The 22,086-nt window shown below is 40.4% G+C and overlaps 1 protein-coding gene across 2 annotated transcripts in view; it reads right to left on the bottom strand.

The window, feature by feature from the left end:
- Positions 1-2,514: 2,514 nt before the first annotated feature.
- Positions 2,515-22,086, bottom strand: part of sltm (SAFB-like, transcription modulator) — a 41,979-nt gene continuing 22,407 nt past the window's right edge. For both annotated transcript variants that reach the window (XM_067971494.1, XM_067971495.1), the window contains 11 exons: positions 19,606-19,721; positions 18,211-18,386; positions 17,908-18,002; positions 13,429-13,583; positions 12,301-12,481; positions 10,837-10,961; positions 9,887-10,027; positions 9,020-9,403; positions 7,982-8,129; positions 7,375-7,541; positions 2,515-3,726 (listed from right to left, as the gene is read on the bottom strand). In XM_067971494.1, the coding sequence (XP_067827595.1) occupies positions 3,591-3,726; positions 7,375-7,541; positions 7,982-8,129; positions 9,020-9,403; positions 9,887-10,027; positions 10,837-10,961; positions 12,301-12,481; positions 13,429-13,583; positions 17,908-18,002; positions 18,211-18,386; positions 19,606-19,721 (1,824 nt within the window). In that variant the 3' untranslated portion in view covers positions 2,515-3,590. The remainder of the gene's footprint in view (positions 3,727-7,374; positions 7,542-7,981; positions 8,130-9,019; positions 9,404-9,886; positions 10,028-10,836; positions 10,962-12,300; positions 12,482-13,428; positions 13,584-17,907; positions 18,003-18,210; positions 18,387-19,605; positions 19,722-22,086) is intronic.

Here is a 22,086-nt window from a genome sequence, read left to right as displayed (position 1 = left end):
GGATAGCACATTTTAATTATAGCTGAAGATGCCATCATTGACTTCAGTGGTAAGCAAAACCTATTTTGCCCTCGAACTGACAAGGTGACAAGCATAGAATGTTTTCATTTTGTATGCTCTAATGTGGACAGTCAAAAATATAATTCCAAAATATGACAGTATGGAACTATGAACCTGAAATTATGAATGTTAGACTTCTGCCCTCCACCTCAAAAATATTCAGAAGTTATTTTTTAAAATCTTGTATTCACACAAGTTACAACTAGGCTTTTGTTGCTTCTGCAATTTCTAGAGCTTCTTGAGTGATGTGCAGACAAGTTTTATATCAAATCAGCTTACTGATAGTTGGGTCATAGTTTAATCTTAATTAATTTTCTGTTAGTGTGCCATATTCTGCAAGTTGATGCTAAAGGGCAGTAAGGTTTACAAACTTACTATATATTGCTCATATTTCAATAAGATTGCTTTTTTTCCCCCACTTAATCTCAATATTTTGCCACCTCTTAGACTCCAATGGCAATACTTATTCTGATAATTAAAACTGCTACCATCACATTTCCAGCAGGTTTTTCTCATTCTAACATGAAAGTACAAATGATTTTGTTTGAGCTGTGCTACTATCATCTGAACAAGAGTGGCCACCTTATCTTGGAGGAAAGTTCAAGGAAAGGAATACAATTATGTTTCTGTATCTTGTTCAGAAACTCTACAGTCCAACTGATTAAGGTGGTGGTTGTTCTCAAATTGTAGGGGGGGGGGGGGGTGGAAATAAAGTAAATTGGAAAGTACAACATTCACCACCATCTGGTGAGAACAAATACCAGTCTCAAAAATTGTCATGTGAATTAAAAGCAATGACTGGGTCGAAGAAGCAGGGCTGTAGCTTTTCTTTCTAGCCAATTTTTGACAGCTGACCTGTTCCTATCCAACACATTCCTGTCTTTAACACACCTTCCATAGCAGAGCAATCTGCTCAACATTCATTGCATTGGCAGTATAACCCAGCCCCATGACTTCTACCACCCAAAAGGTCAAGAGCAGAAATATTATGAAAATACCATCCAAGTTCACACCAGCCTTACTTCGATGTATATTACCATTCATTGTCACTAGGTTGGAATTCCCTACCTGATACCCTTGGATGAGGACTGCAGCTATTCAAGGTGGCTCACCATCACCTTAAGGCAATTACTGTAGACTTGCCTGTATTGCCCACAGCTGAAGAACAAATTAAAAAATACTATCCCATACCCAATTCCTTGCTTAAGGGGGAATCAAAGTTCTAGCTTAGTCAATCCATTTAATTAATTCCACCCAACATCAATGTTAAGAGGCTAAATGCATTTGAAGATGGCTATGCCGGCGCTCACTTCCTCTACATGTTCAGATGCTTGGACTCATTGATTTGGAATACTCCTCCAGGTGATCAGTTTGGAAGGTTCCTGGTGGAGGCATTAAAATTAGAGACCAGAGAGCTAATGTTGAACTGCTAAGACTGCCTCTCTTGCCAATCCTTGCTAATGTTTAGATGGGGAAAATCATACTAGAAATGTTTTTATGAACTATAACAAGAACTAGAAGCAGGAGGAGGCCATATGGCTGATCTTCAACCTCCACTCCACTTTCCCACCGAATCCCCATGTCTCTTGATTCCCTTAGAGTCTAAAAATCTTTCGATCTCAGCCTTGAATATACTTATGACTGGAATGCTCCAGCCCGGAGGGCTTGGCTGCTCAAAGATAGTGAAGAAATTCCTCCATCTCAATCCTAAATGGCTGACCCCTTATGCTGAGACTATGGCCCTTAGTTCCAGACTCCCCAGCCAGGGACAACAGCCTCTCTGCATCTACCCTGTCAAGCCCTCTCAGAATTTTATATGTTTCAATGAGATCACCTCTCAGTCTTCTAAACCCCAGAGAAAATAGGCCCATTCTACAATCTCTCCTCATAGGACAACCCTCTCATCCATGGAGTCAATCTAAAAAAGGACTTCCTTATAGCCAGAAATACTTTCTAGCAAATTAGTATGCTGTTTTCAAGCCCTTGGAACAGGTTTCCACACTTCAAAAAATCATTGGACAATGGAAGACATGACCAGCACTGTGTGTCAGTAACTGGGAAAGATCTATGTGTATCCAAATCAGGACTAGGTGTTGGCCAGAGGGCAGCCAAGGCTCAGTCAACTGGAGTTAAACCAATTAATATAACATACCTAAAATGGCATGAAAATGCTACTAGAACTTAACATCTCTGAAGTAACAGTGAACCTCAAAATTTGTACATATGTGATTGAATTTAACAATTTTCTGAAAATAAAACAAACATTTTTAACTCAAGTTATGCTTTAAGTAATTCTCTGGAGATGCATAATAACCCTTTAAATGAGCCCAGCAGAAACTCTGATGTACATAAGATCAAATACAAGATAACATAACTTACTATTTGTGAATCAAAGAAATTTTTTAAAAAATAGATGAAGTGGAAGGGGAAAAAAAAGTGACATTTAACTCCAAATAACTGTCATGAAGATTTATTCCAAAATGCAAGAATACATCTTCCCAGCATCAGTACCACATTTATACATGTGAACTTGTAAAGAACAAATAGTTCACTTCAGAACAACCTTTCTTTGAAAAAAATATTTCCGATATTTTAATTGTTGCTGTTAAATGTAGAAAAGAATTAATTCTGTCAATAAATACAAGCACTATTTTGCAAAAGGTGGAACCCTCCCCCCACCGTGCATTAATGTTTAACATTTGAATGGTCACTGGCTAGTGTTCACTGTAGAAAGGGTTAACTACATCACTACAGATAGGTGACATTTGTGCAATTCACCGTGATAAAACATTGTGAATAATCTGGTTTTATGAGACTTATACAGTGGAGCCTCAGTTATCGACACTTCCATTATCTGAATTCTCAATTATTCATGAGATTGCAATTATAGGTTTTGAATCAGTTTTTCAGACAGTTCTTGATTCAGCTGGTTAAGTAGGTAACTCGGTATCCAGTATTTGCTGGAATTTACTATCCATGCAGCTGATGTTTCGGGGGCAGGAGTCTAATGGAGTCATGGCTGCCAGCATCCCTTTCAAGAATGTTCAATTTTTAAAAACAGAAAAGCTTGGGTGTTGTCTACATGTGCTAGGAGCTTGATTAGGCCATCCAAAAAAGATAAATCAGAAGCTAAAAACTCACTGTTCAATTAAGTATAAAGGTACTTTCAAACATCTAAATTCCATTATCCACGGGGGAGCTTCCCCCCACCCCCATCCAGCGGCAGATAATTGAGGTTCCACTCAAGTTTTCCCGAATACGAGACATTTACACAAAATCAGATTGAAAAGCAGTACCGGTTTATTTTACTTCATTTTCAATAGCTGTAGTGCTAAAGAAAAAAAATAACAGATTAGTAAGTCGGTCAGTCACAAAACCATTTTCTAAAAAAATACAACAGACCTAATAACGTGTCTGTAGAACAGGAAAAACACTTGAAAAGATAGTTGGTTGTACAGATTGAATAAGACTACGAAGTACAGACAAATCTCAAAACAAAAAAAAGACCAACTGCTACAAACATTTGTACATCAGAATCTTCGTGGAGCACCCCCTTTGAATGGCTTAAAACGCGCATCTCCTGATCCATGTATTCCTTTGGAGCCTGAGACATTGCCTCCTTGCATTGTGTTGTTGGTGATCTGCACAATTCTGTTTGCTACAGGACTACAGTGGGCAATGAAAAAAACAGTAAGATACTAGTGAATTCTATCTGCAGCCAGAAACAAGCTGCACCTATATCTTCAGACAGAACATATTAAACTGTTGTATACATGAAGCAAAAAACAAAAGAGTCACTTAGCAACATAACATTTGGTGTAACTATTTTCAAAAACCATATTAATCCAAAATGAATGTTAGTGTATACAAACAGGCTAAGGAGATAAAAAATAAATCACTGTGAAACACTGGCAAAATCTGCAGAACATTTCCCTTACAAATTATGTTCTCATTTCATAAAACTCCCAATACCATAAGATTTCAACAGAAAGCAAAAGGAAGCATTACAAAGTCATTATCAGTATCTTCACGAGACCTCAAATTTATTCTGTGTAGCAGGAACAGACGGATATACTGGTGGCAGCTGTATGGACCTTTTGAAAAGCAAAAATGTCACACGTGACATGGCAGGTCTTTCATTAGGTGCAATGCTATTGTGGTAGTATATGGCCAGCTTAAATGGCAGATAAATCAGACCACCTAGTGCAGAGTCAAATCTTACCTGCAAAATGGTACGGTGGATTAATACAAGGGGTAAAAGTGGAATTTATTTATTTGGGAGAAGGGCCCTGCCTTTGTCTCACCAAAAATACAGTACACATATATTCAGCTCTGTTCTTTTACCTGTAGGACCTAGGTTGAAATGCTTCCCATACTGATCTTGTGAAAGTCTTCTCCTAGTTGTAACTGTCTTATGTGTTTGGGTAGTCTCAACTCAGGTCCTGGCAAATGGGTACAACGCAAAATTGACCGAGACACTTATTGAGTACCATATTACTGGCAGAGAGGCCAACAAGACAATTGTGAAATTCAAGTGTGACAAAGTAAGGAAAGCCTTTGAAGTTTGGGCACAGTAATGCGAACTTTAATCTGCAGCACCTGCATTATGCCTGGCCTGGGAGACCTTACTGCCAACTTTGGGGCGCTTGAAATTGCACAATGTTCCATTTCTCAGTGCTAACACCCATTTGTCTTGATGAGCACAAAATTCACACAAAGCAGTGCTGTTGACAGATGTCCAAGCACTATGAAGCATAGCTCTGCAGGCCAAAAAGGTAAAACGAGAAAATCAGAAAAATAAAAAAGACTCACTGAGCATCTCTCAAACTGGTTGATATACTGGGAACCAAGAAAATAGACAACTATATTAGCCTACTCTTACCATCCTCAGAAAAGGCTTCTCACAGACCTCTGTTTGGGCTAAATTACTCAAAGTCCACACATATCTGCTCATAGTGAAACAAGACTCCTTTAGTAAAGAACCAAACAACCCATATACCCTTCAAACAGAGAACTTGAAGGGCCACAAAATCTTTGGAACCCACTTTTAAAACTGTAGGCTGAACCTCTGCATCCTTTCCAAAGAATGACTGAATTGAATACTTGTTGAACTGAAGACCTGTTTCTTCCAAAACAATGAAGCCAAGGCACCAGGGCCCAACTGGGGGCTTGAGTTCTTTAAACTTAAATCCAAAGAGTATAAGTATCCCAGATCATTCAACACCTGCATTATCAAGGTGAGAAATACATCAAATGATCCCAAGTTAAGCTTGTCCCAGTTCCTGAGCAGCACAAGGATTTGCTGAGATGCTGTAACTTCATACAATGTAATTTACAATGAAACAACCAATTGAAATGTAAACTGATGGGAAAAGGATTCTCTATGAACCCAATATTATTGACCCAAATGTTGGGAAAAGGCCAAACTTACCAAATCATTTTCAAAAGATCATATAGGGTATATAATATGTGCATGCTGTGAACTTCAAAGCAAAATGACAGTCAAGTACAAGGGCTACCTATCAATGGGATGAAAAAACACAGGAGAACCGAGTTTCAAGTAATGTATCATTTCCTTCCATAATGAAATTTAGCAAATGTCCCAGGCATACTGGGAGCCACAAGCCTTACAAGCAGTTGTGCAGGATTGGCAGGTAATCATTGAATCAATCTACAATAACTACTTCAATTACAATGTCTAGAGATAATGTCCTAAAGTGTTATTTTTCCAGAAGCCATCACCCTTGTAGTCAATGGGTAGAAGAGTCAAGCAGCATGTGAATGAAAGATGGTGCTGAGCTTTTTATTTCATCATCTTTCCATTTAGCTCCTTGATTACTCAGTAGGTAAGTGTATGAATGGTGTGGTACTGAGGCATAGAGGAAGGAGGTCGAAAGTTTGACTTCCTGGCTGTGCTTAATTAGCCAGTCGCAACTGGAGCAGCATAAGAATCACTATACTTGGCTCATAAAGGGGAAAACAAAAATGTGGGTAATGGCTCATCACTATCTAGTGACCACTCCTAGAAATGTCAGTAAATGTACAGCCAAGGACAAAATTTAGCTTGGCCACAAATTTGGCAAAGTAGTGGATACCTAGATGACTAAAATTGGAAAGTGGAGGTAAGGAACAGAATATGCTTTACAGAAAATATTTCATATAGCAGAAAATAAAAGCAGCCCATCTCACCTGACTGTAGCGCCAACATGTGGGGGGGGGCAAGCACTGGTATGTAAGGCAAACCCCCAAATCAACTAGGTTCCTGATGTCAACCATGCTGCTGCCTATCCATCACCTTCATACTCCTCACACTCTTCCCTTCCATGCCCCACATCAGTCATACAGACTAATCTCAGATGATTTTCTACATGCTTGATCTGGTTTGTATCTCATGTTAAGTTATGAAAACTGAGATCACATTCCAATGCTCACAAGTAGACATCATGAATGGGATGACTTAAGAGTATATACTAAAATTTCACAGTTGAAGTCTTAACTAGATGAAAGGCACCAATCATGGTTGGTGACAGTTGTGAGCTTCCTGTAATTTACAGATACAAGAATTTGGCATAAATGAAATTCCAGTGAAGAAATATACTGGAATGAAACTTGAACCTACAGGCCATCAAACATTGAAAGAAAAAAAATAGTTCTATACAAAAATGTAAAAGAGAAAATCTGTCATGTGAAACCCCTTTCCTCTCGAGATTTATTACATCAAGTAATGCTCAATGGCTAGAGTATGTGAAGAACAACAAACTTAGACCAATTTCAGTCCCACCCAAATAAGAAGTACAATTGAGGAGTCAGCCTTTTCAAGTTTTCATAGACTGCTTAGATATCAACACAAATTATTTTTATACTACACAAACTGGTCACAAAATACAAGCCATAAAAATGCAAACACTCGATACGCATTGTGGTATGAGTTGAGAATGGTTTTAATGCACTGGAAACATTTTCTTTATACACAGGAAAAACACATACGTTTGAAGTAATTTTACCAATGTAGATACAATTATTAATATCCCCATAACATTTGACTATGTGATTAAGCAAACTATTTTGATGGTTTTGTATTCTTCGATGTTGAATTTATATTCTTTATTTGTGAACAAACCTTTTACTGTGAATTAATAGCTAATAGGCTTCACAAAAATACCCATCAAAAAATATCTAAAAGCAACTAATACACTTAAGTTTTCAGAAAGAGTGAGCCTGTTTTATACAAAACCAGTCAAAAATGTAATACCATACAGAAAGAATTCTAGATTATTTACAAAACGTGTTCTAAGTTACAGGCAACTTTAGTACCTGGATGGTGGCATCATGCCAGGACCACGATTGTCACTCATTCTCCGCATATCTTGATATCCACTGCCTTGAGAATTAGGTCCAGAATGCCAATTGTTCCGTGGTCCACCTGCATCACGCCCATGACGTTCTACCACTACGTGTCTGTTATCGTGATAGTGAGATTGCTGAGAAAAGATTGCAAAAAGTAAATACAAGCACCATCACAGCTCTTCAATTTCACAAATTGATTGCAACATTATACTACATCACAAAATTAAACCCTTTAACGATCTACTGATGGAAACTCAAATAATTGACATTTTCCAAAAAAATACATTCAGCAAATACAGTAAAAGCTGCTTTAATCGGTAACAACTATCTTAAGTAGGTCCACACCTGCTAACATTTATACACATCACACCAGGTTACAAATGCATGATCACTTATGAGGTTGTAAATAAGAAACTATGATTGAAAGTTTATGTAAGCAAAGGTAATTAAAATGTGACTATTTATAAAAGCATTCAAGTGTTTATCACTATACAGATCAAAGCTTCCCCGCATTCACTATCTAGTAACTCCAATTAATTGATCACCTCTAAGTATCTTGTTCACCTCCACGTACCCGAGTATTACTGCCTCTGTCTCCTATTGCAGGTCTTCCTCCCTCTCGGCTACTATATCCAGACATACTGCTGTGACCGCTCGGTGGCCCACTTCGCATATTCTGTCCGGATCTCTCTGGGCGTATCCGATCTCGATCTCTTGAATTCCTAAATTGGTTGTCAAAAATGAGTTAACATTTATCCACTGATTGCTAAATATTTACAAGTTAAATTACTTGCTTTCACTAAGAATATTGATTAATAGTAATGATCAGTTTCAAAAAGCCATCTTTTTGCTGTGCTGCACAGTAAATATATTCCACAATCTGGTCTCAAAGATCACAACCAACAACTAACAGCTAAGCAATGAAGGGTCAGAACAAATTGTAATCAACAACAAATTGCAGTTTGCACTAGAATGTGACACAGTTCAGACTTATAAATCTATCACTCCCATAGGGTCTTTCAGGCAATTGTATATGTGTGACTCATTAATACAAATAGAAAAGGATAATACCTTCTGTAGAATTAACTTCATCCTAATTTCAAAATGCATTCTCTCAGAAAAACAGCAGGTTGAAAGTTGAGCTTTTCATAATGGCCTGCCACCTTTTGGTTTCTCTTACTCGGATGATGTTGATCCCACGTAACATGGCATTCTCAACCAAATGTATTAATGAGTCCCAGTGAAAGTCACAATGCAAAGATCAAAATTAAATCCCCATCCCAGAAATGCCACTGCACACTAAAAGTCATCCTAAAAACACAGGCAAATGTGCCCAGTCAGTCACATCTATACATATTAAGCCTTCATATGTTATCACTGCTGCAAAGAAATCTGGCTTAGATGTTGCACACAAGTGAAATCAGGCATTTCTGTACTTTTTGCAATGACTAGACTAAAAGATGTTACAGCAAATGTGTCATTTTAGAGTGTCAAAATGAGCCCCAAAAGATTCCTGCCCAGTACCAACTGAACTTAAAGAAAAATGAGTTTTAGAAACTCTTCACATACACAATACAGACTGCAAGGACATGTAACATTGAATTGTTCTAACCTCAATTCACGTTTAGTAGAACCCATTCCACCGCTAGGCTTCCAATCATTGGGTCTAGAAGAATTATGACTTGGCCGACTGTGGTGAACTCCATGGTCACCCATCCTACCCCTGTCAGGAAAGTTTCTCGATGGGGACATCTTTTGTAGATGGTCATGCCCCCTGCTACCACCTGACCGGTCCTGAATTGTTACAGTTCGCCGGTCATCTCGATCCCTCATTTCTCTTCGCTCATTATTTCCATGAAGTTCGTTTCTTTGTTGGGAAGTTGGTCTTCTAGAATCACTATATGGTTTTGGATATCTGTTATACCCAGTGTCCTCTCTGCGACTACCAGAACGATTTTTTTTCCCATCTCCTTGATGATTGTAACGATCCCCTCGTCTGTTTAAGTTTAGGGAATAACATCATGCATTAGCTTCATGAACCACCCTTCTTAGTTCATTAACACTTTGATCTTGGCATAAAGGACTATCATAGCCCTTCAGGGATTAAAGCAATTTATTGTGCCATTGCTGGAAATAGCATGGGTTGATTTTCCCTCAGATATCATGTCCTTTCCTGTACGGATGTACATCCACTGCCAAAAAGAGAGATCAGGAACACACCATGAAAAGAGCAGACATGAACCCATGTTCCACAACTCTGGTTCAATGCACCAGTATGCCAACACAAGGTGTTTTATGGCATCACTTTCAATAGATGCAGTTTATATCTTTCATATACCGTGGCTCTTTTCAATGTGCACAATTACTAATTCCTTCTTTACAGTTCCAGCAGTTCTGTTCAACTAATCATGCAGTGAAAAAGATAGCAACATCAGATTTCTCGGTACGGTCAACATCCAGATGGAAAGGAAGCACTCACCTATCAAATGAAGACGGCACTCTGTGGTCAAAATCATTGTAACGGTTTTGTTCTTGGCGACTGTAATCAGAACTGTGACTGAAACGGGCATCACTGTCCATGGTCCTCCTTTTATGTTCATTCCAATAGGGTTCATCGCGCCTGGAGAAAATGACATTTACAGATTTTAATCCCCTTGAGGATATTTTAGTTTTTAAAAACACTGCAAAAAATTATTTTTCTCATTTAAACTTAGGTGAAGTTTGGATGGAAAAAAAAATCAATGAAGTATCACCACAGCCACCCCATTAAATCTGGCACTTAAGATTTTCACATATCAGGTTTTTTTTTTAAAAGTGTGCATTTTTAAAAACTGAATTTTAAAATTAAAACTTTCTGCTTTTAGTTTATTTTTGCCCAGAAAAAAAAATGAAGTAGTAGCTTCCCACATTTGTATGGTACCTTTAAACATAGTAAAACATTACAAAATGCTTCACAAGAGGTGGAGGGGGGAAAAGAAAGGGAAACAAGGAGGTCTGGATTCAAAAGAACGGAGCAGTGAGCTGGGATGTGGGGCTACAGGAAGTTGCAGAGGTGGGGTAGAAAGAGTCAGTGAAGTTTTGTAGACGAAGCCAAGAATTTTGAGATCAATCCATTGGGGGGGCAAGGCAGCAGTGGAGGTTGCAGAGGACAGGGGCGATAGGTAAGCAGATTTTACAAGATAGGATGCGGGTAGAAGGGTTCTGGATACGTTGGATTTTGTGTACATTTAGAGCAACCGTTAATTCCACTGATAATTATCTTTACAAACCTGTCTGGGTTAAGAAAGTTCACGCGGACAGAGTTATAAACCACAATCAGCAAAATTATGTGATCAGATCCATTTGGTGAGGGCACATGATTCTATGTATTGATCCAGTGAACATACTCTACAGGTTATCCAGTCACATATTTGTAATTCACAAACATACCTGTTATCGACATCATGTGGCCGTTTTAAAGAATTTCTTCTTTCTTGTTCATAGCGGAGCTGCTCCTGTTGCCGACGGAGCTCTTCACGTTCACGGGCAATGCGTTCTATTTCTTTACGGCGCTCCTGAAGCATTGAATTGGTACAAGTGTGAATTTCATTTTTTTGAACCATGACTCTTTCTTGTCTTGTCAGCACACTATCCTCTTCCAGCCTTGAACCCATTGATAGATGCCATTAATGCTATTGTCTATCAGCCAACAGGAAGCATATTGTAGGGAACAGGATAAACTTCCCCTCTCTCCACCCAAGGAACAATATGCTCTGGTGCAACAGGGTACTCATCACTGCTGAAGTGCTGAAAATTTCAGTGTAGCAGGGTGCAAATGACAGCTGTGCTTCAAACCTCAGGTATCTGAAAGGATGTTCAACTGTACAGCAACACAAAAACCAATTTCAATAAGGTCTCTCCTTGCTAAGATTTCTACAGCCAGCCATCATTATTCAACTGTTGTCCCAATCCTATCCATCAGTTTAATGATCACATAAAAATAAAAATTCTCAGTGTCAATGCACCCAATACTGCAGTTTGGAAACCGTCCCAAAAAACAACTGAAAACCAAACTTTTTCAATATTTAATCATGCAAATTGTTTAACCAAATTAGGTTCAACTGCAAAATGTCCATTTACTAAGAACCAGAGAGTTATGAATTTAAGTTCAATCTTAACATCTCATCGAAAGATGGCACCTGACAGTGCAGCATTCACTCAGTACTGCACCCAGCATTGAATCTCAAATAAATTAACCACCGCCACCCCCCGCCAAAAAAAACCTTGAATCTACAAGGAACAGTTTGCAGACAATTCAAATTTACTAAAGTGTGATACACTGCATTTAAGACCAACTTCTTGTGCCAGAGTATGAGATGTGGGTCAGAACCCACAAACCCCTGGTATTGAGTTTCCTATCTTAGTCTAGCCATTGTTAGAAAGTAGAAAGTGCCAACTCAAAGCCAGACACTTCCCAAGAAGAAACCAAAAAGAAAAGCACTAAAGAAAGTCCAAATCCACAAACACAGTTTGTTGTGAACACAGAAATCTGGATATATGTTGCTTATACAAGGAAGTGCATGAAGCTGGAAGACCAAGAAGCAAGAAACAAAAGGGAGAAAACTTAGATTTCTCTTATCAGCTTTCATTGGAGGAAGAAATTAAACTGACCATGGAGGAATCTCTACCACGATGCTCAAGCACCAGCTCTTGACAACCGAGCCAAGGACCAACACAGATAGTGTCCACTGATCAAGCTAAGCTGCCTTTCCAAAGACATTTTTATTTTGGCTTGGGACAAGGAGAGAGTGATTAGGAGGAAAGGCAAATAAAAAAAAATTAGAAACTGTATAGAATCCAATGTTCCCCGAGATGGGAGTCTGCACTGAAAAGCTTTATGGAGAACCTGTTCACCTGCTCAATACGTATGCGTTCCCTTTCTAGTCGTTCCCGTTCCATTCTTTCCCTCTCAAGCTTTTGTTTTTCAATTTCCAACCGTTCTCTCTCTCGTTGCAAGCGATCACGTTCTTCACGCTCACGGATCATGCGAATGCGCTCCCGCTCACGACGCTGCCTTTCAGCTATTTCTCGTCGCCTAGATTAAAAAAGTTTAAATTTTGTGTTTGAGAAATGCAGAGTACATACATGTGGCCCAGCAGCAATCTTAAACCAAGCCTAATGGAAAAATTTTAAGTTTGCATGATGTACAAAAGCAATATGCTAGCTTCAAGTAGCCTCGTAATAACTAAATAGATTATGATGCACTGCAGGTGAGAATTTAAAATCTCAGCTGTTTTGAATGCTATATTGCAAAAAAAAAATAGCCTAGTATCATGAGAAGATTTCAGGGCAAAAACTGGAAAGGAACAGGAAGGAGGTGGAAGGAAACCAGCATGGCCACCTCTCAAATTCAAATCCAGCCAAGATTGAGGGGCAGAAAGTGTCCTCCCTTGGCCTCCAATATAGAAAAAGATTTTAAAAAGACTTGCATTTATATTGCGCCGTACACGACCACAGGATGTCACAAAGCACTTTTTCAGCCAATGAAGTAGTTTTTGAAGTGTAGTCATTGTTGTAAGCTAGGGAACGCGGCACCCAATTTGCACACAGCAAGTCCCACAAACAGCAACGTGATAATGAGCAGATAATCTGTTTCTTTTTTTAAAAAGTGATGTTGATTGAGGGATAAATATTGGCCAGGACACCAGAGAGAACTCCCTTGCGCTTCTTCTAAATAGTGCCATGGGATCTTTTACATACACCTGAAGGGGTAGACGGGGCCTCGGTTTAACACCTCATTCGAAAGAGAACACTCCCTCAGTACTGCATTAGAATGTCAGCCTAGATTTTGTGCTCAAGTCTCTGGAGTGGGGCTTGAACGCCACCCCCCCCCTCAACTTCCAATTCAAGAGGAGAGAGTGCTACCCACTGAGCTGTGGCTAACATCATTGACATAATTTGAGCACTCAATACTCAGTCCGAATGGATGCAAGTTTCACAGCATAAAACCTTCCACCTCATGAGTTGGAAAGTTCCACTTACCTTCTTAATTCTATTGCACGTCGTATGCGTTCCAATCGGATTAAGCGCTCACGAATTTTTTGTTGTTTTATTTTTTCAAATGGCAGAATATCCTTTCTATCCCTGGAGTTTGATTTAGGTGGAATATGTTTTTCTCTACTTCTTGAACTGGATGCCTATAAATATTAAAAGACAAGAATTTTCCGAATCAGCATCACAGCTTCAAATATTTTATCCTCATTTTCTTCATATTGTATCCTCCTAGTCCCATGATATCAGGTCAATGTAGATGCCCCCACCACTTTGCTAATGCTGTTCTTTTGGCAGCATATCCCACGAAAACAACAAGAATTTTTTTCTTGGCATTGGCAGTACACCTCACTGCCATTTTTTTTTATTCGTTCATGGGATGTGGGCGTCGCTGGCGAGGCCGGCATTTATTGCCCATCCCCAATTGCCCTCGAGAAGGTAGTGGTGAGCCGCCTTCTTGAACCGTAGCAGTCCGTGTGGTGACGGTTCTCCCACACTGCTGTTAGGAAGGGAGTTCCAGGATTTTGAACCAGCGACGATGAAGGAACGGCAATATATTTCCAAGTCGGGATGGTGTGTGACTTGGAGGCGAACGTGCAGGTGGTGTTGTTCCCATGTGCCTGCTGCTCTTGTCCTTCTAGGTGGTAGAGGTCGCGGGTGTGGGAGGTGCTGTCGAAGAAGCCTTGGCGAGTTGCTGCAGTGCATCCTGTGGACGGTACACACTGCAGCCACAGTGCGCCGGTGGTGAAGGCAGTGAATGTTTAGGGTGGTGGATGGGGTGCCAATCAAGCAGGCTGCTTTATCTTGGATCGTGTCGAGCTTCGAGTGTTGTTGGAGCTGCACTCATCCAAGCAAGTGGAGTGTATTCCATCAAACTCCTGACTTGTGCCTTGTAGATGGTGGAAAGGCTTTGGGGAGTCAGGTGGTGAGTCACTCGCCGCAGAATCCCCAGCCTCTGACCTGCTCTTGTAGCAACAGTATTCATATGGCTGGTCCAGTTAAGTTTCTGGTCAATGGTGACCCCCAGGATGTTGATGGTGGGGAATTTGGCGATGGTAATGCCGTTGAATGTCAAGAGGAGGTGGTTAGACTCTCTTGTTGGAGATGGTCATTGCCTGGCACTCATCTGGTGCAAATGTTACTTGCCACTTATCATCCCAAGCCTGGATGTTGTCCAGGTCTTGCTGCATGCGGGCTCGGACTGCTTCATTATTAGAGGGGTTGCGAATGGAACTGAACACTGCAATCATCAGCGAACATCCCCATTTCTGACCTTATGATGGAGGGAAGGTCATTGATGAAGCAGCTGAAGATGGTTGGGCCTAGGACACTGCCCTGAGGAACTCCTGCAGCAATGTCCTGGGGCTGAGATGATTGGCCTCCAACAACCACTAACATCTTCCTTTGTGCGAGGTATGACTCCAGCCACTGGAGAGTTTTCCCCGATTCCCATTGACTTCAATTTTACTAGGGCTCTTTGGTGCCACACTCGATCAAATGCTGCCTTGATGTCAAGGGCAGTCACTCTCACCTCACCTCTGGAATTCAGTTCTTTTGTCCATGTTTGGACTAAGGCTGTAATGAGGTCCAGAGCCGAGTGGTCCTGACGGAACCCAAACTGAGCATCGGTGAGCAGGTTATTGGTGAGTAAGTGCCGCTTGATAACACTGTCGACGACACCTTCCATCACTTTGCTGATGATGGAGTGTAGACTGATGGGGCGGTAATTGGCCGGATTGGATTTGTCCTGCTTTTTGTGGACAGGACATACCTGGGCAATTTTCCACATTGTCGGGTAGATGCCAGTGTTGTAGCTGTACTGGAACAGCTTGGCTAGAGACGCAGCTAGTTCTGGAGCACAAGTCTTCAGCACGACAGCTGGGATGTTGTCGGGGCCCATAGCCTTTGCTGTATCCAGTGCACTCAGCCGTTTCTTGATATCACGTGGAGTGAATCGAATTGGCTGAAGACTGGCTTCTGTGATGGTGGGGATATCGGGAGGAGGCAGAGATGGATCATCCACTCGGCACTTCTGGCTGAAGATGATTGCAAATGCTTCAGCCTTGTCTTTTGCACTCACGTGCTGGACTCCACCATCATTGAGGATGGGGATGTTCGCAGAGCCTCCTCCTCCCGTTAGTTGTTTAATTGTCCACCACCATTCATGACTGGATGTGGCAGGACTGCAGAGCTTTGATCTGATCCGTTGGTTGTGGAATTGCTTAGCTCTGTCTATAGCACGTTGCTTCCGCTGTTTAGCATACATGTAGTCCTGAGTTGTAGCTTCACCAGGTTGGCACCTCATTTTTCGGTACGCCTGGTGCTGCTCCTGGCATGCTCTTCTACACTCCTCATTGAACCAGGGTTGATCCTCTGGCTTGTTGGTAATGGTCGAGTGAGGAATATGCTGGGCCATGAGGTTACAGATTGTGCTGGAATACAATTCTGCTGCTGCTGCTGATGGCCCACAGCGCCTCATGGATGCCCAGTTTTGAGCTGCAAGATCTGTTCTGAATCTATTCCATTCAGCACGGTGGTAGTGCCACACAACACGTTGGATGGTGTCCTCACTGCAAAGACGGGACTTCGTCTCCACGAGGACTGTGCGGTGGTCACTCCTACCAATACTGCCATGTACTGAAGCATCTGATAACTCAATTAAATTACAAAAACCAGCCAAGGTTAGGTCTCGAGTGTCTTCCAACCTATTGAGCAATCCAATTACTCCAAATCACTTTTTCAAGAGTAACCTTGAAAAATCACATATTCATACTCCTACAGAAAATTCAGAAAAATCTTTCTAGGACACATAAGCAAACCTGAATGTTTGAGCATTAGCTAAAACAATTGTGTATTTAGAGCTAGACAGGAGCAATATCTTGATATTTTCTTTCCTTCCTGATCTTCGCATTTCCTCCAGTCTGTGCCTGGGAGTGCAGACAGGTGCGCTACTCCTGAGCCTCTACCAATGCCAATCATCTCAGACTGATAGGTGAGTACAGTACTCCCCTTCCAGTGAAGAAATGCCTTGTTTCCACTCAACCCCTCCCGATCTCTTATGGAGAAGATTAGAAATTACAAGCTTGAAGCTAGCCCATATGGTCCACCTTGGCCAGATTCAAGTAAAAAGACTACAAGAACTGTAATGGAACCAGACTTTTCAAATTGATTTAGGACCACACAAAAAAATTTTTAACAATAAATTCGGACCAGATCAATGCCTGTGGAACTAATTGGACAGCTTCATTCCAGGACCTCAGCCTGGTTGCTCCATATTATCAGATATGGTTTTTGAAATCATAAAAATCAAAAATTAAGTACTAACATGAAACCAAAGTTCTCACCCTAACATGCCCTCTTTGTTTCAGGGTTTCCCTAGGTTTTTTGATACAGTATTCGTATCTCCCTTAGGTGTTTTACATAATAGAATTTATGCATTTATCTGGAATCACAGTATTCCTTGAAATTTCCAAGACCTTTAAATTTAGAATTCATCACTGTTTACATAAGAACATAAGAAATAGGAGCAGGAGTAGGCCAATCGGCCCTTCGAGCCTGCTCCGCCATTCAATAAGATCATGGCTGATCTGATCCTAACCTCAAATCTAAATTCATGTCCAATTTCCTGCCCACTCCCCGTAACCCCCAATTCCCTTTACTTCTAGGAAACTGTCTATTTCTGTTTTAAATTTATTCAATGATGTAGCTTCCACAGCTTCCTGGGGCAGCAAATTCCACAGACCTACTACCCTCTGAGTGAAGAAGTTTCTCCTCATCTCAGTTTTGAAAGAGCAGCCCCTTATTCTAAGATTATGCCCCCTCGTTCTAGTTTCACCCATCCTTGGGAACATCCTTACCGCATCCACCCGATCAAGCCCCTTCACAATCTTATATGTTTCAATAAGATCGCCTCTCATTCTTCTGAACTCCAATGAGTAGAGTCCCAATCTACTCAACCTCTCCTCATATGTCCGCCCCCTCATCCCCGGGATTAACCGAGTGAACCTTCTTTGTACTGCCTCGAGAGCAAGTATGTCTTTTCTTAAGTATGGAGACCAAAACTGTATGCAGTATTCCAGGTGCGGTCTCACCAATACCTTATATAACTGCAGCAATACCTCCCTGTTTTTATATTCTATCCCCCTAGCAATAAACGCCAACATTCCGTTGGCCTTCTTGATTACCTGCTGCACCTGCATACTAACTTTTTGATTTTCTTGCACTAGGACCCCCAGATCCCTTTGTACTGCAGTACTTTCCAGTTTCTTGGCATTTAATTGGCTGGTATCTAGACTACACTTTTAATTTGAGGCTTGGATTTATCAGTATTAAAAAATGTAGAAAGACATGCAATCAAAAGGGTTACATAAACGGACAAATCCTACACAACTGTTAAAATAGTATGTAACGAATAGAACAAAGTAGATTTGCATTTTCCACTCTTAATCCTTTTCCCCCATAAATGCTCACCTGCTCACTCTTGCCTTTCTTTGAAGTTTTCACACTCACAACAGGTTCACCTTTAGCCTTGTCAATAACCACCATCCGATGAGGACTCTTCACACCTATGAAATCAAAGCATTCACAGATAGTGAACGGAATTAGACTTCTATCAATTACCCATTTACTTTTTGAACAGAAATTCATTTTGAAGTTCATTACAACTCAATAGGCTCACAAACACTTGCATACAACTAGGTTTGAACCCTGGATTAGAACCTCCTTCCAAAATTCACTTTTTAGACATTTTATGTCACAATTAGAGATACATACTCCTTCGCCTCTTCTCATCCACTTTTTTGGAATGGTCGTGACTACTACTCGTTGCACACTCCTTCTCATCCTTTTTATTTTCTGGTTTCTTTGTGGAGCTTGACCCATCCTTGCTTTCTTTTCTCTCTCCAGGTTTTTCAGTTTTCTTATCCTCTTTTTTGGAAGAAACTTGGGTCCTTTATGTTTAAAATGAGAGAATTTAAACACCGAACATTAATGGACTTGTTTATAATTACAGAACTTTCTAAAATGGTTCAAAAGTATTGTATGTAATAATTCTACTAGTGGAGTTCCCATGGCATTGCTTATGGCAAGTCAGAGGTAACTATAAAAAGTTTGAGATGCATGTGTTGAGACAATGAAGTAAGCGCATCGTGGTGAGATGTTTTGATTGGTTTATGCACACACATAAACCATTCATAACTGACTGCAGGTAACATCATGGGGAATTTATAAGATGGCAATGGAGTTGGGAGAAACACCACAGAAAATCACACCACAGAGCTACCGCCTAGTAGCCATACTCAAACTATATACTGACAGTTGACATAGCAAAATTTAATTAGAATAGCAATTTACAATGGTAAACGTTGACTTAAAACTGTGACCATAATTCTGACAGCAGGCAGTACGATTTGTAAAATATATTTTCAATCAATCAATCATTGAAAATTTGGCCAATACAATTCTAAATGGAACTCTTAAAACGCCACTAGGTTGCTGCTGGATGTCTGATCCCAGTACAAATCTCGTCACCTGCAAAACTTAACTGCCCTCACCACAGCACCTTTCAGTAGATATCTACACTCCACTTAATAAAGGAACTGTTCTCACAATTCACAATTTACGGCAAAGCAGAAGACAAAACTTCCTACAGCCATCTTTTCTGGACAAAAAGGAATAAAACTTTAAAAGCAATAAAGTTGCATTACTTGGAAATGGTATGCAGATAAACAGTAATACGTTTTAGTTATCCCTGTTGCCTTATATAAAAGTACTGAGCTAGCTGATCTCAGCTGGCATATCAGTAGCCACATATTTGGCCTCAGGACCAGAGTTAAAGAGGAGGAAAAAGCAGCCAAGATTCCTGCTCCCGATTGCTAACCAGCAACTCCCATTGAAGTGCGCATGTTTTGACAGAACAGGCTTGGCCATGATGCCGTCGATTAATAACCCGGTGACGCTCACTGTTCAGGCTCACATATGAAGAATGGCCACTTGGGTGAGATTTTGGAACTGTATCCAATCGAAGTATCAACACCTTCAAGAGTGGACATGGGAGAAAAATGCTGGAAAGTGGAAATCGAAAAAATGGGGAGGGAAGAAAGTTGGTTGGAAAAAGTTCAAAGCAGCCTTCTTTTCAAATATCTAGATCATTAGCCATCATACACTTACTTGCTACTTGTTTTTCCACTAGCCGAACTCTTTTTATCACTGCTAACTCTGCTTGAACTCGTCTTCCCAGTTCCATCTTTTGTGGTGGATTCTTTTTTAAAAGGATCATTTTTAACCTAAATGGACAAAGACAAGTTAGAACTTTTTAAAAGACAAAAAGAAACACACTTCAGGGGTGACGGACAGGTTGGCTGTTTCCAATTTTAGAATTAGACTAAATCCTCAGATGTGACTGTATCCTTCTAAGAAAACTAAATAAAAACCTCTTCAGTAATAGAAAACAAGGAATCACATGACTGGTAGTCTCATTGGTTAGTGCACCGATATTTTCTCATTTTGAGCATCAACATCCCTTACCTTATCTTGAGAGCAAACATTTACAAATAGCCGTATATCTATAGTGGCCCAGAATTTGCTGTAGCCGGTTAACGAACGCCGCCCGCCGCGAGTAAGACTTGCCTATGCCCATTTAATTTCCATGAGATTTTGTACTGGAAGTTGCTAGGAATGAGAGATGGAAACAGCGTGGCACCCTCTACAGGGCATCTGTGATCTGTGTGAAATGGGCAAGCAACTGTATCTCCTTAACCAATCAGATTTACGGATTGTTAAATGAACAGTGCAGAGTCTGAACAAGATAGGTCAAGTTAGAATAGTGAATTCAATATCAAATCAGGAACAGAAAGAGAAATAGAGAGGGAAAGATAGGTTGGATTAAGAGAGAAAAAAAGATTTTTAAAAATTTAAATTTAAAAAAAAATCTCCAACAATTAAAACCTGAAGGAATGAGACTCCACACTTGTAATAGTTAATTGTAATTCTCAGTGCCAGAGGGGTTGTTTGGCAGTAATTAACACTGATCACACTATTAAAAGAGTACTTAGACTGAAATGGACAAGCCCTAACTTTCTGTGGCGTGTTTAGATCATATCTACCATGCAGGTACAGGAACTTCACGCCATTTAAAGCATTTGAATGATGAGTCAAGACAGCGAGATGCTGTTATCGTGAAGCTAACTGTGGAGCGGCGCATCTCGGCTAGCAACTCCTGGATTTTCACGTTTAACTGTGCATCTGCCCTCGCCTGAAGTTGCTATGCGATTTGTGCACAAATAACAGTGAGCGCCGTTAGCCTCATTGTTACTTTGACAGTAAATTCTGGGCCAATATATTTCAAAAACATGGTGCCTGCATGCATTACTTATAAAATTTTTCCATTATAAATTCTTATGTCCACATTTATAATGGAAGCTGCCAATGTAAACTTGCCATGTTGTCAGTACACCCTCCCCACATCTGAGGCACTGCACCACCATCACTGGCAGGAGGGTATGACTACAGCGTGACAAGTTTACATAGGTAGCTTCCATTCAAAATGTGGACATATGGAAATAAAGATAAGGACTGAATGTATGACTTCAAAATGAGGACTGAATTACATGTGCGCAACCTGGTCCAATTATACCCGGCCTCTAACCCTGCTTCACCTGAAAACTGCATGTGGTCCTGACTCTCTGGAGATTGACTAGTTCATATAAAATTATTACACAATCTCTGGTATATAAGATTTAAGCAAAGTACATTTCAACTGCGTAGCAGTTTATCCGTTGCTATTATTTTGAACATATTAATGCACACAGAATTGCTTATAGTTTGATTAAAATGCATCCACAATGATAATTAAAAAGCAATAATGTTGTGCAGAACGTGCAAAGCTCAATAATTTCTTCAGCACATTTGCTGAAATTAGTGAGTGACCCATTTTCTCCAAAACTTTTTCCAATTAAAACTTGAGGTTCAAACATGCAGTCCATTCTTATAGTTCCTTCTAGGTGCTGGAATTACAGAAACAAACAGCAGCATTTCAGCACAGGATTTAACCCATTCAGAAAAGGCAAAAGGAGTGGCGTTGACTGTTAATTTCCCCCTTTTCCTGTCCCTTGCAACTAATCCTCCTTGAGGCATCGCCTCGTCCTTCTCCTCTCCCCTAACCATTGCTATGTATTCATGTGATCTGATGTCTTATATTCTCACAGAAAGAGATTCAAGGATTACTATCAGAAGTATGCCCTCGTTACTTGAACTTTGAAACAGGACCATTACCATTATAGAAAATCTGTACCTTTAGAGTAGGAGGGGCTCCATCTCCTGGAGGTCCTGGATTTTTTTTTCTTGCTGAGACACCACAATTCAAGGGTATAACTTTTGAGGAGAGGACCCTAATCCCAGCCTTGCCCAGAGTGAGCCTTGGCTATGAGTGTTAGAAAACTATTCATTTGTGGGGTGCATCACAGATTAGCTTGATTCAGTTTTCACCACATTCACACATGCACGCCTTAGATCGCTTGATGGGACCAAATGCTGGAATATGGGATTAGAGTAGACAGGGCTGATGGCCGGCGCGGACACGATGGGCCGAAGGGCCTCTATCCGTGCTGTATGACTCTATTACTCTATGACCAAGACCAGTTATAGTGGCGC

Source organism: Heptranchias perlo, chromosome 34 (genome assembly GCF_035084215.1).
Source record: "Heptranchias perlo isolate sHepPer1 chromosome 34, sHepPer1.hap1, whole genome shotgun sequence".
Lineage (NCBI taxonomy): Eukaryota > Metazoa > Chordata > Chondrichthyes > Hexanchiformes > Hexanchidae > Heptranchias > Heptranchias perlo.
The sequence above is the reverse complement of the archived record's forward strand: the minus strand, read 5'-3'. Positions and strand labels throughout refer to the sequence as shown.